We start from the raw sequence: 14,724 nt of genomic DNA, 5'->3' as shown, positions 1-14,724 counted from the left end.
CTTGGTTACTGGGTCAGCTGAACTGAAAATAGCCAGCAATCTCATAGACTGTGTCTTGAGGTCCCAGTAAATAAGCAAGCTGAGTGAAAAAATCATATGAAAAAGGAAAGCCATCTTGCCCCTATTTTTGTAAGAAGAAAAGGTCTAATTTACTGACTGCACAAGCTGTTCTACAAGCTCCAGTTGCCTTGTCACTTGTTGCACATGAAAGTTATATTTCACTAAGAACATTACTTCTGCACTGCATTTAGGACACCAAGGCCTGGCTAGAGTAATATGAGGTATAGAGGGCATGCATTCCTATGTAAGGTAGTTCCAAGGAGTATTACGTGGGATGCGTCCTGTCTCGGGCTCTTAGTGTGCCACTACAGAGATGAGTCTATGTGAGGCTTCAACAGTCACCCTCTTGTTTGTTTTCATCATCAAAACCGTTCAACTCTTTACCCCTGTTACCAGTGATAAAGTCAGTATACTGTTATTTGGTGTGCAAAATTATTCTTGTAAGCAACTATCGATGGGTCATTAAAAGCTATGCGACTTTCCAATGATCTTACCGCTTACTTGGTTAAGGCCTTTCTGAGTAATTACAGACTGTGCATGAATGAAAACATGTGCCTTAACTAACTGCTCACGGCTTTTCAAAAGCTTTCGGAGCCAAAGGGATAAGAAAACATCTTCTTTTAAAACTAATACGATGCCATTTTTCCCGTGCAAACGGATGTATTAGTCTTCACAGTTCATTTTCTCCTTAAAAGCATAATTTATGGGGTTCTCAAAAAGGTTTAACTAAACGTTTAGTTTAGTAAGCTGAAGCTTGGTTTATTAAAAGTGTATTTGTTTATACCCAGAACTATGTGGGTCAGTTGGGTTCGTCAATTTTATTGCTCTGCATGGTAAGCAATGAATAGTTACTTCTGTTTTCAAGACTCATAGTTGTGTTCCTTACTTTCAACAGCCAAATCGGCTAACTAAAAAAATTGTCTTGCTCTGAAATCTATAAAAGAGACAGAGAAGGATCTCGCCATAGTTTACGAGAACTTCTATATATATACATATACTGCTAAGAAAATGACTGATCTGTTAGAACTACCTTTTGTTCCCACGTTTTCAACCTACCCAGTCAGCAAATCAAGGAATTGATTACACCTAGAAGATCTCCTCGACAAGAACTGTGTTCATGGGAGTAGTACCAAATGAATTCTACTCGCTTTTGCTGCACGATTCATCCTCAGCGCAGTCAGCCCATCAGTTTAAGGGTTGCTTATCAGCGCTGCATGAATACTGCAGTGCGGGAAATAGCATCCCCAAAGGGAGCCGAAAAATGGATGGTCGTGCAGCTACTCTACTTCGCATCGGAAGTACTGACTCACAAGATAATCGAATACCAAGCAATGCCATCCTAGAAAATTAAGTCTGTAGAATAAGGCGAAACGGATAAACGGCCTCAATATTGTTGTGAAAATTACAGCTTTTACACACTTCGATTATTTGCAAACGCATTCTGATCAGACGAGAGTGATCTGAGCGTGATTTCTGAAAATCTCATAGCTACCTGCAAATAAATGCGTACTCATGTGAGACATGGACCCGAAACGTTCTCTCCTCGACCTGAGTGAAAGTGTTTAGAAAGGGGTGCTGTTGACCACCATCCACATGTCTCAAACTTCTGTTTGCACGGAAACCCGGGTGGTCAATCGATCATGAAATCCATAAAATTACTAGGAGGCGATTGGTTCCCATAGCCATTTTTCAAATCCAGAGTCGGCGACTTGCGGTCTGGACCCGGCAGCTGGTGTATGAATGTTATAGAGGCCTAATGTCAGGATGGTATATAAACTGGTGCCGGGGTACAAATGGTCATTCCTCGCTTGCTCCGCTTGCAGTCCGGGTGCCCACTACATGCAGAATACCGCCGGCACGGTTTCAATGACGGTACGGCCAATTATACCTAAGCCGAGTACCTCATCAACTGGATTGTTGCCAAGTAAGACGGTTTAATGTGATATAATGTCTTTTAGATTCATAGGATGTATCATCGGACGAACTTGACGTAACCACACGGATGATGGAGTACTTCCCTGGCCGTAAGTGTCGTATTTTTGCGGAATTCGAGTCCAAGCTGCGAGAATTCCAATGGGGAACGGGCACATGTTATTCCCGCCGACATAGCTTATCGGCGACTAAGTATGAACATAATGTCGGTAAAGTGCTTCCACCGTCCATCGGTTATGCGTCTATGGTGTACAAGTGTGTACACGCGCGCTCTCACTGGAATGCTGATTTCGAATGCCGATCGTTCATGCGTGTCGTTCACCGTGACGGTCACCTTATAATAATTAGTTTTAATATGCAACACTAGCATGGCATGCATACGCCTGATTGGCAAGTGTATGCTGCGAACCGACGTTTGAATGCCCAGCAGGAGCGCCCTTTGTTTGGATTGTTGTTTACAAAATCAAAATACCGCATATCACCAAGGCCACTGTTTTCGCACGTTGGTACATGAATTGATACACAGAATTGCAAATTTCGACCAGACTTTTCGAGTAGGTTTGGTTCTCGTTTTCCAGCACCTTCTGTTTGCCTGAAAGGCACAAACATAAAGAGGGTGCAGCACTGATCTTCGAGTTCTCCGCGTGGGGCAATAATCTTGCAAACGCGAGAACCCAACTTAAAAGGGGCCTAAAAGTGCTTTTAATTAGGCACTAGATACAGCGTGAGCAGCTCTCAGAGGAAGGTTATTCCACAAACTAACTCCTCTAAATAAGTAAAAACTGTTGCCTAATTAAGCTGTGTTCTCTGGGCTTGAAAATCTTCTGACCATCTCACAGCCGTGTGGTAGTTAGGTAGATGGTTGTTGAACTGTTTGTTCAAAACGGGGGTAAGAAAGAATTAGGTCTCTTTGGAAACCACAACACTCCAGGAGAAATATGCCGGGTACCGCAACAAGCGTTTCATTGTAATCAACGGATTTGAAAACCGTAGCCTGATTTGTAGCACCTCGCTGGACCCGTTCAATAAGCGTTATGTCTTTCTAGCCTCCTGGGCAAGCAACTCGGCTGGCGTATTGAAAAAGTAGTCTGTTGTGCGACTAGTACGTGGGAAGGCATACCGAACTATCCGCAGAACGGCGAATGTACTTTGAGCTGATTTTTCTTAGTGGTTTGAGAAGGGCACCTTTGAGGGTAGCCAGTTTCCTAAATTCTCTTCGCTATCTATCTTCATGAGGTCTTCTGGATAACTTACACCATGATTTAATACCATGCTGAAAGCTTCACGAATCTGTGTGACTCTTTCTTCGGGACACTTGGATGGAGCTGGTCTGACCCCCAACGCTCCCATTGGTCTGCCTTGTGCAAGATTTGACAGATACCCACATGGGGACCCAGTTGGTTAGGGACTCTTCAGAGTCTTGCATTGCCGAGATTAGATGTGCTGATATCGCTGGAGTAGGAGCCACGTTTACTTACGTCTTGCACTTTCAGTTAGGTACACGGAATGAACAATCCCGGCCTTCATACTGCTGAGCTCCGGTTGGAGTCATCCTCAACTGTTCGCTGTAGTGGGACTCATTCAAAAACTAGGAATTGGGATATTCCTTTCCGACCGGACAATCCGGGATGACGCAGAACCACAGTAATTGTCCAGAATGTTCTAGAATAGTTCACAGGTAGCCACAAGCATGAACCTCGGTACTCTCTTTGCTAGTTGGCTTCCCAATTTGCCTCAAATTCTATTATTTCACACCCGGTAGTGAAAACGGCTTGGTGACCGCTGTCATCACAGCGCATTACTCATGATGTCTTACAACATCATCATCAGGTCAGCTGGTGCCACACTGATCTTGAGGACTAAAACAGCACTCAGCAGCGAATGGCAGCGAAGCTTTTAGCATCCCGACCCTTGGACACACACCCCTAGTTACTCTGAAACCGCGGATTGAACGAAGGAAACCTTTTTGCATTTACTGTTATCCACCCGAGTTGTTGTTGAAAGTTGTTTGAACGTCCGCATGGTCCATTATGGCCTCGAGGTTTAATGGCTGCTAGTGCCCTAACGTGGTGCCTCCCTGGAAGCGACCGGGGATTTTCCAGGAACTTAGGCTTCTGTAAGTGTATTCTGTTTGAATCTGAAGTTAATCTGACGATTACGTGAACAATGATTAATTCGATTATCCCATAGTTTCGAACGAACTAATCTGGGCTATTTCTGGTGAGCGGCTTTGGCCAAACGTAGGCCCGCCAGCCACAGGCGTTTGTGCTGTCGTCCCGCATTTCAAGTGGACCCTCCAGCAAGCGGGCGCCTAGCTCTAGCCTGAAATCTTCCACCGTCAAAGCTAATGCCAAGTCAGGTGGAAGCATTTGTTTCAGTCTAGTTGAGTAAAAATTACATGTGTCTGGACGGAAGAATTTCACCTCCGGCTAAGTGGTCACCCCTCGACTCCGGATCCGGAATTCGGAGGTACCTAAATTTATCAGCACTGAGAAGCCTGGAGCACCTTGGTGAGGTTACCACGTATCAGACAATCGTGAAACGAGAATAAAATGATACTTCCTAGTCAATCTTCTTGCACAGTGCCCTTGTATCTGGTTCCAATTTAGTGAGATGTCAAAGACTATTATCGAAGTGCCAATAATATTGTCCATTTCAAAATTGTGGGTGAAATATCGTCAGGAATGATCATGGTGGTTTATTTAGAGTGAAAACACCGTTGACGTCAGTTTTTGGTGCCCAGCAACTTAGCCCAAACAAAGAGAATGCGCAATATCAAGCACATGTGTTTTGTTGTGAAAACGTGTACGATCTGATCTTATTGGATATCAGGGTCAGTGAAACATCTTCAATAGATTTTCCTCATCACCTAGCAAAAAATAAAGTGGAGCGAGATCAGATTGTTACAATTTGAGAATAACCAGCAACAATATGTCGGAGGTAGGGTAAAACAAATGTTCCGTGCCTTTCACATGATATGAAACTGTAAATTGTGGAAAACGAGAAACTAGGAGAAACCGAAGGGGAACGGATATTTAATGTATTGGGCCTGTCACTATGGAATAGAACTGAAATACGATTGTCACACTGCATGGCTCCGAACAGCCAATTCGATAGTCAGCGTCACGAAAGGTTCAAGTGCTGATAGTGGATTGGAGAATTTTTCAGCATTGGTAAATGGTAGCTTGCATTTGAGAATCACTGTGCACAGTCAAACTGGACCGATTCAAAGGTGTCGGCATTGGAAGGAAGTCAGGTTCATAAGCATTTTGAGAGGATGGGGCAGTGCTAACGCATTGGACTTGAGCTGTATAGAAAATCACTGAATTTGTGCGCAGAATAGACTAAGAGGTGGCTTAATCCAAAATGTTGGTTTGAAGGTTTAGAGCAATCACGTCAAAGAGGCGGTTGGGGTCAGGTAAGCATTTTTTGTATATGTAGCCAAAGTTCCGAAAGGCTGGAAAGGGTCTGTTCACTGCACACACAGAATAGCCACGGGTTTGCCACCAGATTCGGTATGACAGTGCTGTGTGTTCACTGCACTGACACCATAATAAATATATTTACTCCCAGCTAGTGATTGGCCCAACATCAGGCATTGTCACAATGGTAGATTCAAAAAACAGGAATAGTGAGCTTTTCGAGCACTCAGGTTTACGCAGATACGGGCAGTGAGCATCATCCGTTGCGGACGCGTTCACGCGTAAACCGACAATCTAAAAACGGCGGAAATCGAGGGCAAGGAAACACCATTATTCTTATGCTACGTACTTTATGTAACACGTCAAGCTGAAGTAGAATCAAAATGTCAAAATTTAGAGACGGCGGGCAAGGGCACAGCGGTGGAAGGCGTTACTGAGATATCCTGCCTGGCACGTAATAACAGACTGCTGACCACGGAAAACGAGAAACCAGAACAACGAAGGACGAGAAGCGACAGTGTCACATTATCGGGACTGGTCTATTTGAACTAAACTTGAAAACCGTTGCTGAGGCGCTGTGGCCTTGGGGAGTTGTGTTCATGGTCATGGTTACGAGCGGCGTAAGTAGGGACGGTGTGATGCAGGGATTAGTAATATGAACAAAGGGTAGCTGGAATCTCTGAACGGCATCGGTGCTGGAGCGGAGTTGGGCACAAAATGTCCCCGAGTGAATTGTTGCCAACGCAAAGGACGGAAAGCAAAATGTACAGAAAATAACTGATTTGGTGTGCAGCACAAACTGAAAGTTTATCGGGATGGCTCGGTTCAAAGGAATGGTTCTGCGAATTATAACGTGTTCATCATCAGGGCTGGCTGCAGCCCGGTTATTCTTATTTGCAGGTAAAGGATCGGACGCGTGGGTGCACAGTCAAAAGTAGGAAGGGAATAGTTGTGAGTGTGCTATTAAATTTGGATATGCCAGTGTCATGCCATATTCGCAGTCAAACTTCGGTTCCGTGATGAACTGTACTTGTGAGATGGTCGGACAAAGAGTGTGCAGTTCTGTTGGCAGCGAGATGTCGGTTGAGCCGGCGAAATCCATGGAGGGAGAACAGATGTGGTGAAGGACCCTAAGTGTTTTTATTTGGTTAGAAACTCATTCAGATGCAAAGCGTAGTCCAGATGTGGTGAATATAAGCTAGAGCGTTGGAAGCTTGGAACGATGAAAGAACGGGAAGAGACCGGTAATACCTGGTGACTCCGAGGAGATATCAGAGAGGAATAAACACATTAATAGGAGAATAATAACATATTTAATCACAATGAAGTTGCTGAGAGAAATTGGCTTCGACAAGAAGGGTGCCGATTTATGCTCATTAGCTCGGAAATCAGGGAGTGGTTTGGTGACGTAGCTGTCCGAATCTAAGATTGCTAATATAGTGCTACCATACTGCAAGAGGCAATAAATTTGCAGATAGGTCGTGTGATAATGGACAGCAAATCCATAAAGACTGATGGTTATAGGGCCTCAAAAATGCTTGACCAGTACAGCTGAAATTCACTAGGTCAGTTGGATAGCACCATAATTTGGAAGGAAAACTGAGTGGAAAGGAAGGGTCTACCAGCCTCCGGAGCACTTCATCGGGCTTTAAGCAACAGCTGGTGCATGACGGGAAAAACGCGTGCGACGAGCCCTGAGTGTATGCATTTATTTATTGTATGCGACCACTGCTAAGAGTGGTATAGAAGACCATGAGTTGTTTGGTTGGCGATAGGTGCTTGGTGCTTTGCTAACTAAACTAAGACGAAGGTGGCTACGGCTTTACACGTCAATGTAAGCCATGTGCGCCGGAGAGTTCTTTAGGCCATCCCATGGGGGCATTTTTTTATTGGTCTTCTGTCATGGACGTCATGGGATGGGTAATCAGAAACGGGATATGCACTTCTGTGGGCAGCGTGATCAGTAATAGCCAGTGGGATCCACGAGGATAGAACAAAGTCGATGCAGGATCTGATATAACTTTGGTTCAGTTGAAGATCCACGTTGGCGTAAATAGAAGATCAGGTGGGATGCACAACAGCCATATAGCGCGGTCGGAGCACATACCGCCGGAAATCAAATAACCCCACAAAGTACGGGGCAGAGAACCTGTTTGGCCATAAGTTTTGGTTTATTGCGCATCATTGAATTGCGGTCCGGCGATAGTCTTAAATAGTGAAACCAAGACCTCTGTGCCATTTTGAGGTTTCAGCTCAACCTGGCTGAACGGTCGTCCTCCATGCATGTGCAGCATCTCTTGACAAAATGCACTTGATCTGCTATAACTGGTATCCTGTATTCCCAGGCCTATAACTTGTGACGTATGAGGCATCTAGCATCCGTTTTCTGGTTTGGTTTTTCTTTGCACACCTTTTTTGTTCATATATTGGGAGAAAAATCCCATTTAAACGACTATGAGTGCGTACAGTTTACCCTTGCTTATTTCTTTAATGATTTTTCCGCAATCTTCACGTGGCTAGTGAATTTGTACCACACTCGTTAGGTGCTTCGTGACACCAATGCATGTGGGAAACTGTAGTGTATTAAGATGGTATGCCTGGAAAGGCCCCCACTAGCATGTGTCCCATGTTTGACTATTCCAACCTTAATATAAAATATTTCCTCCATTAATGAAGGTGTTATCGGTCTCAGAAGGATTTGGGTAGCTAGAAAATGAACAAGATTCTGCAACGGCAATTTTCAATTTGGCATGCCAGGTACTTTTTATAAGGGCTCGTGGATGATCAGGCACCATCTGTCCTCCAATATTTGAGTGCGCTCAAATCGCTTAATTTACCACAACGAACGGATCAATTGACGGAAATTTTTTGCACCCTCGAGGTTTTATCGCACCTTTCGTTTGTGAGATCCAGGCCATTCTTAAATTTGGCGTGTGGTGCCACGATGAGTTAATGGAGCATGAACTCTTCGGGCCGCGTTTTGTAAGTGATTTTATGTTGTGGTGCCTTAACTAGATTTTTTTTACACAAACTGATTGGTTGTTTAAGATGCTTTCCTCGTGGGTGCATTTTCCCTGCCCTCCGCATGTTCCTGCCTAAAAAAGCTTTACCGACGATTCCAACATTACCTTCGACATTCCATTTCTCAACTGGTGCTGCTCCATCGTCATTTGAAACGCCGTTCTCCCACACCGACTCTCAAATAGTATTTTTGAATTTGAAACCTGGCTCTGATGTGACCTCTAGTATCCGGTCATACTTATGAAGACTTTCAATTCTCAAGTTACGCCTGAAAAATTATTGCCTTCTCGATTTGCATATCGCCTACAAAGTATTTTTTCCCACTGTCACACAGGTTTTTGTGTCATCTAACCCATCAATTTTACTGACGAGCTGTTACCCACCTTCGCTTTCACCGTTTTGCCCAAGATATCAAAATACATAGTTGATTAATGCAAACACACCTGATAGGGTCCATCTGGGGACTGTAAAAGCTTTTCATAATCGCTGCCCCTGGGTGAAATATTCTTTAGCTCACATCGAATCAACGCGAATCGTCGCAATAACCCCACTTTCGCTTTCATGGTTGTGCACATTCAATGGTTGTGCAACTTGGATACTCACCCATCCATCCCTTTTGTCCGCTCTAAAGTGCGGCTTGCAGCCAGGGGGCCAAGCTCTCAACTCCCCCACTCCATCGAGCTAAATGACAGAGCTAAGTAGCTTTAGTCAGGTGTTACTCCATAGCGTCCTTCCCTTCCTAGTCAGAGGTAATTATTCCTGTTTCATACTAGGAGATTCCGAGATTAAAACAGATCTGGCTATGTTCAAAGCTCATATACACTGGTGTAACCTTGGATACTACTGATAAGGCATGCGAGTAGTATGTGATTTCGCGTAAATCCACTTTGCGTCTGTTGAAAAGTGGGATGTATTACGGGATTAGTGGAATTGCTTTGCGGCATTCGCTTACATTTGAATGATAGTATCCAGTAAAGTTCAGAAAGGCGCGTTCGAGAAGACGGATATTCAGTTTTTATGAAAAACATGCAAATGAGAGCCTTGATTCCCTTTACAATAGTCTGTAAACGTTCGGTTGGTGTTTTTCAGCAAATAACTCTGCAGCGAAGGCCTTCTTCCTTTCACTAGTGAAGTAGCTGTCTTTGTTCTAAATCATTAAGCCGATCGCATTCCCTGCAAACCCATGTACGTCGTCGGTTTACTTCGACGCCCTTGCATCTGAGATCCAGCAGCTCAAGTAATGCCGCCACCAGGTATCCATATCTAGATAGCATATAACATTCTGGTCAACATCTGCGAAGCTCATCGCGGGAAACCAGTCACCAGGAGCGAGGAGTTTGCCATACCTCTGATGACATCCAGGTCCCTTTCTTCACAACCAAATAGACTCAAACGCCAAAGATCACATTTACGTGACCCGACTGAAAAGACAGCTAACTCAAAACCACTGACGTATTACCAAGCGTTGCCCGCTTGAAATTCATCCTAATCCACGCAACCCAACAACATAATTGAGAATCATTTGAGGACTAGCCTTATCGCCCATTCTCCGAATAATCACGCACGCTGGGTTGCCTTTAGTGTATGCAAGAATAGCAACCTAAAATCCTCCTTTACAAACAGCAATGTGCTGAGCCTGCCAGATTTTCGGATCTTCTGGCCAGGTGGAAATTTTTGGTCGCTTTACCGACTATCAAATCGCTGAATTAGCCTTGCTATCCTCACACGCTTTGTACATTTGCTCTACAGTTTGCTATAACGCCAAACAACCTTGTCACTCCGCTTCAAATTTCAAACAATACCCGTCTGACTTTGTTGTTCTACCCCGAGCCAAAGAACAACATCCCACAAGTTCACCAGTCACCAGACACCCCACATAATCAGACTACACACCTCACAAGCATGTACACCTCCAGCATACCCGTGAAGTGAAAAATCACTGACGCCCCTCTCAAACCGTTTAACACCCTGTCACCTTGTCCGGATCGCCTCGTATCCAAATTTGTTCCGCCTTCAAACTCCAGATATGCGACGAAGTTGCAGTGACATCCTCATTCTACGTGTGCTTTGACAATGCTCTTGGGACTTGACCCACATCAAGCTATTCATTTGTTTGTGACCTCTTAATTCCACAGTATCATGTGCCCCCCGCCAATCCTACAAACTGACAACATCTACACCCTGTTCTTCTTTGTGCAACATGAATTCGCCTCGATCTTCACATAGCTGCTTCGCAGGAAAAGAACAGACCACGTGTGCGAGGCACTTGGCGAAATATCGCGTCCCAGGTAAGTGCAACAAACTACAGTTTTCATTTGTTCCACATTAGTCCTACCTGATCCATTTTCCCGCAGAATCTCATGCAGTTTTCCGAGTCTAATATGATATTTTACGGCAAAATAGTTGCATGTTTTGAATGTGTGCTTAAACCAAAAACCACCGAAATCTATCCTCGCTTTCTAGAGGCCTGGACTGATTGATCTTTCTTCTGAATTTTCGGCGCGCCTTTGACTTTGCCTTGCTTTGGCTCTAGAAGTAGCTTCACGTATGCTTGTCTAGAAATTAGGGGCTGCATTCCTTTCATTCTTTATGGCGTTCTAGAAGGCGTTAAATGACCCGATCATGCCTCAATCGTCATACTCCCACAAATCTGAAAATAAGTCTATTATTATTGCGTGAAGGATCAGTGTGTGGCATTTGTGCGCTAACCACGTACAATCTTTTGCGTTTTAATCAAACAGCCTTACAAAAAGCATAATGTCCAGGAAACTAAAGAAGCTCGTAAGAGGACTAAACTTCCCAATGAAAAACCGTTCATGAAGCACCGGCTGTCCGGTGCGATTTTGTGTAAGGAGGCAGGAAACAAACGTGCAGTCATCTGTTATTATCTTAAACATAAACATCAGCATTCTAAGCTTATGTACAATCGGCTTCTCATTAACTGACGGCTAACTGAGGACCAGCTATTCATCTGCGGGTCCTGATGATTTACGGTAGCCCGTCCTGGTAATTGTGGCCACGGAATTTGTTGAGATCTTTACCACTCAGGGGACGAACAACTGACATAAAAACTATCAACCAGCTCTGTCTAGTTATCGCCGTATATCCAAGCGATATTGTAGTGGTTGATACGCTTTGGATTCTGGCAAAACGTTGAGAGAACGGACGCGTGCTTTCATTTGTTTTCAAACGAAGTAAATGTAGAAAAAACCCGCGCCACAAACCATTTTGGATAGGCTTTTTTAAAGTAACTGATGTAAGAACCCTAGATACCAGCCTTTCCCTTTTAATCACAGTCGGCATGTGCATCTGGCGTCCGATATGTTTACCTCCGTGAAAAATAAATAGTTTGCACACACGTGTAAGTCATTCAGATTACTTAGGGAATTAATGTGCGAGCAGAATCAAGTGAATGCTTTCTTCATGGACAAATAGGACAAGTTCCGAGTGGCTACTTCACTAGGCAGCGTGGAGCCCTGGCAGCATGATAGTCATGCGCGTTAGCTAGGTTAGTTTGTCGTCTTATAGTAAAGACGGCATGGATGTTCCGGAACATCTCGCCGGTAAATGGATGTCTGTGCTCCTTCGCAACAAACGTACATGGGTCCTCAACAAGTGGAGGCCGTACGTTCTTCCAAATTGCATGATGTAATCGCTTGCTTCTGCAATATAAACCAGGAACACAGTTATAGACTTCCAAATTGCATGATGTAATCGCTTGCTTCTGCAATATAAACCAGGAACAACAGTTATAGAGGTCTCTGAGCACATAATTCGGTATTCGAGCAATCAGACATGTTTGAAGATAGAAAATTATCTACGCGAGTGGCGTCTAACATATTTAATCAACAAGCACCACAAATTTCTTAAAGCGCTCGGTGAATTATTTCAGCTACAGAACTCTGTCAACAATGTACACTCTAAACGGCTTATGTTTTATTGCAATTCACGATGCCTTAGCTCGTTGGGCACCGTTTCACAGTCGGTGACAATTTATAACCTCGATGATTAGCTCAGTTAGGCAAATCAATAATGTCAATAATATCAATAATTTATTGAAAAGTTGATCGTACATAAATGATTTTCCCAATGAAGTGGTAACCCTTGAAACGTTGCAGATTTTAATGATTCAACCCCATTGCATAAATGCAAAGCGGCGTAGAAAAAACAACGATAAATTCCTGATTGAATTGATGCTGTCCCGGTTGAAACCTGTTTACTCCAACACACATAATCACTCTTACACAATAAATATGCCGCTATCTCAGGGCAATAGGTGTGAGCAGTCAGTGTACAATGAGTAAATGCTTTGTTTATCTCAACTGAATCGGACGATAACTAACCACACACGGACCTAGATACTTTGTGAATGTGTAGGACAAACAGAGGTTCTACGCGGCAAGCCAATAAAAAACGAGATAACGCCAAGAGTTTGCTTGTATGTTTATGATTATTTCTGGTTGTAACCTTAGCGATTTCCTGTATTTTGTGAGGACTATCAGAGCAGTTAAAAGCCACGCACGGATTTGTCAGTAGAAAAATAACCATGTGGCGCTCAGAACATAAATGTTTGAGAGCCAAAGTATATTCGACCTGATTCGATCGAAATGCTAGAATAGTACTGTATATTAATAACGCCTTCGACGCCGCATATCATGATAAATCCTAACTCATCGCGGACGACATAAAAATCGATTACACACTTTCTCCCTATGCTTAAACTCTTGCCTTTCGCCAAATACAACAAGATTCATACTCTTACTTGCTGGTCAAGTGCGTGTAGCCTAAATTTCTCTTCTCCTACGTCCCACATAACTTCCGGTTACTGCTCAGTCCTAGCTGGTACGATCACACTTAGTGTGAACTCTGTCACCCATTCCACAGAGATCAAAGACCTTCGTCTCAGATACCCTTACACCTCTATTTTTCCCATCAAGTCCTGTTATAGACTGCCCGAGCACGTAGACTCCGATTCCAAAATTACGCTCCTTTCACTTTCGTTCACGAAGGTCATAATTTCCACGCTATAGGTGCGACGAATTGTGAAGCTGCCCTGCTTTCTCTCCTTTCTATACCCAAAGTTGTAGGCTGGCACTCTAGAACGTCCAGCGTTCATTCACAAAAGGTTGTTCCGACGGACCAGCCTTGTATATAACCACCCGCGCTGTACAAAGCAGACCTTCAGGCACTATTGCTAAATTTAACTCCCTCACATCATCTGCTGTACGTCTTACGCCATCTGATTATGCACCTCGCAATCCATTCAGCACATGCACACTACAGTGCGGAATGCCACTGGTTGGCTTGATAGCTCGCGCTTAATCATAACTTGTTCATGGTTCATACGCTCTGTTCATTCTCGTTTTGTCCCGATTGTCTCAATGGTATCTGCCACCTTATTTGCCTCCGCGACCTGCCCTTTCCAGCGGCCATTTGTCGTTAGCTTGTCCGAACTAACTGAGTTGTTTTACTGGCTTAGTTCTCCCATGAACGGATAAAATGTCTGGTACCTTGAGTTCTTTATTAATGTGCATGCCACAGTTATGACTGCATGGTGGTAGGCCGCTTTGCAGATTTGGTAGCATTCACGAGGGGTTAAATGCCCATGTAGTGGCCGGTACTTCCTGCAGGGAGTGTCGCCCTGTTGCGCTGCACCATGGTGCGCCCGTGTGCCCTCAACTCCTCTGGTAGCATCGGTGCTTCGCCTATCGCCGGTGATTCTGAGCATGGTCTTTAATTCAGGAAATCAATAAAAAGGCGCTATTGTTTTCTGCTTGTTGCTACTGAGACGGACTCGTCCCGGTTGTGTCATTCAAGTGGGTTGGAGTTGTCCTTATTGTGTCATTTAACTGACAAAGCTGTAAGCTACGGACGGCGTGAAAAAAAGAAATTCGTAAGAAGTGCAGACGGAATGGCCTGAAGGCTGTGATGCCCAAGGCTTTCACCGACGTGCGAAGCTCTAGCTCTCTTTGTCATAATTGGGGTTGTGCCGCAACAAAGCCCACTTAATCAACCCAACAAAACATACGTGCCTACCTACTGCTCCGGGAAGTGAACGTATACAATGAGAAATATATGTATACAGAGGATCCTAGCCCTCCGCCACCAGCATGCGAGACCAGTGCCCAAAGGCTTTTTATTCGCCATGCACCAGTTTCTATCTTGGAGCTGATAGCCGTACTTCGGGAACTGATGATTACGTCTCTTACATTTACTTGCTCTCCTGGTACCCTCCGAATGTTATAAATAATGTAATAGTGTAACAATGTGCAATAATGTATAATATAAT

At 44.1% G+C, this 14,724-nt stretch overlaps 1 protein-coding gene across 1 annotated transcript in view; it reads right to left on the bottom strand.

Moving 5' to 3' along the window:
* Positions 1-13,902: 13,902 nt before the first annotated feature.
* The window catches only part of T265_02225 (hypothetical protein), a gene marked incomplete at both ends in the record, with an annotated part of 9,343 nt that continues 8,521 nt past the window's right edge, over positions 13,903-14,724 (bottom strand). Inside the window, one exon of the mRNA XM_009166413.1 lies at positions 13,903-14,166. Coding sequence (XP_009164677.1) covers positions 13,903-14,166 — 264 coding nt within the window. The remainder of the gene's footprint in view (positions 14,167-14,724) is intronic.

The sequence above is a fragment of the Opisthorchis viverrini genome (assembly GCF_000715545.1).
Source record: "Opisthorchis viverrini unplaced genomic scaffold opera_v5_27, whole genome shotgun sequence".
NCBI classification, from domain to species: Eukaryota; Metazoa; Platyhelminthes; class Trematoda; order Opisthorchiida; family Opisthorchiidae; genus Opisthorchis; species Opisthorchis viverrini.
Note: the sequence above shows the minus strand (reverse complement) of the source record. Positions and strands in the feature narration are given on the sequence as shown.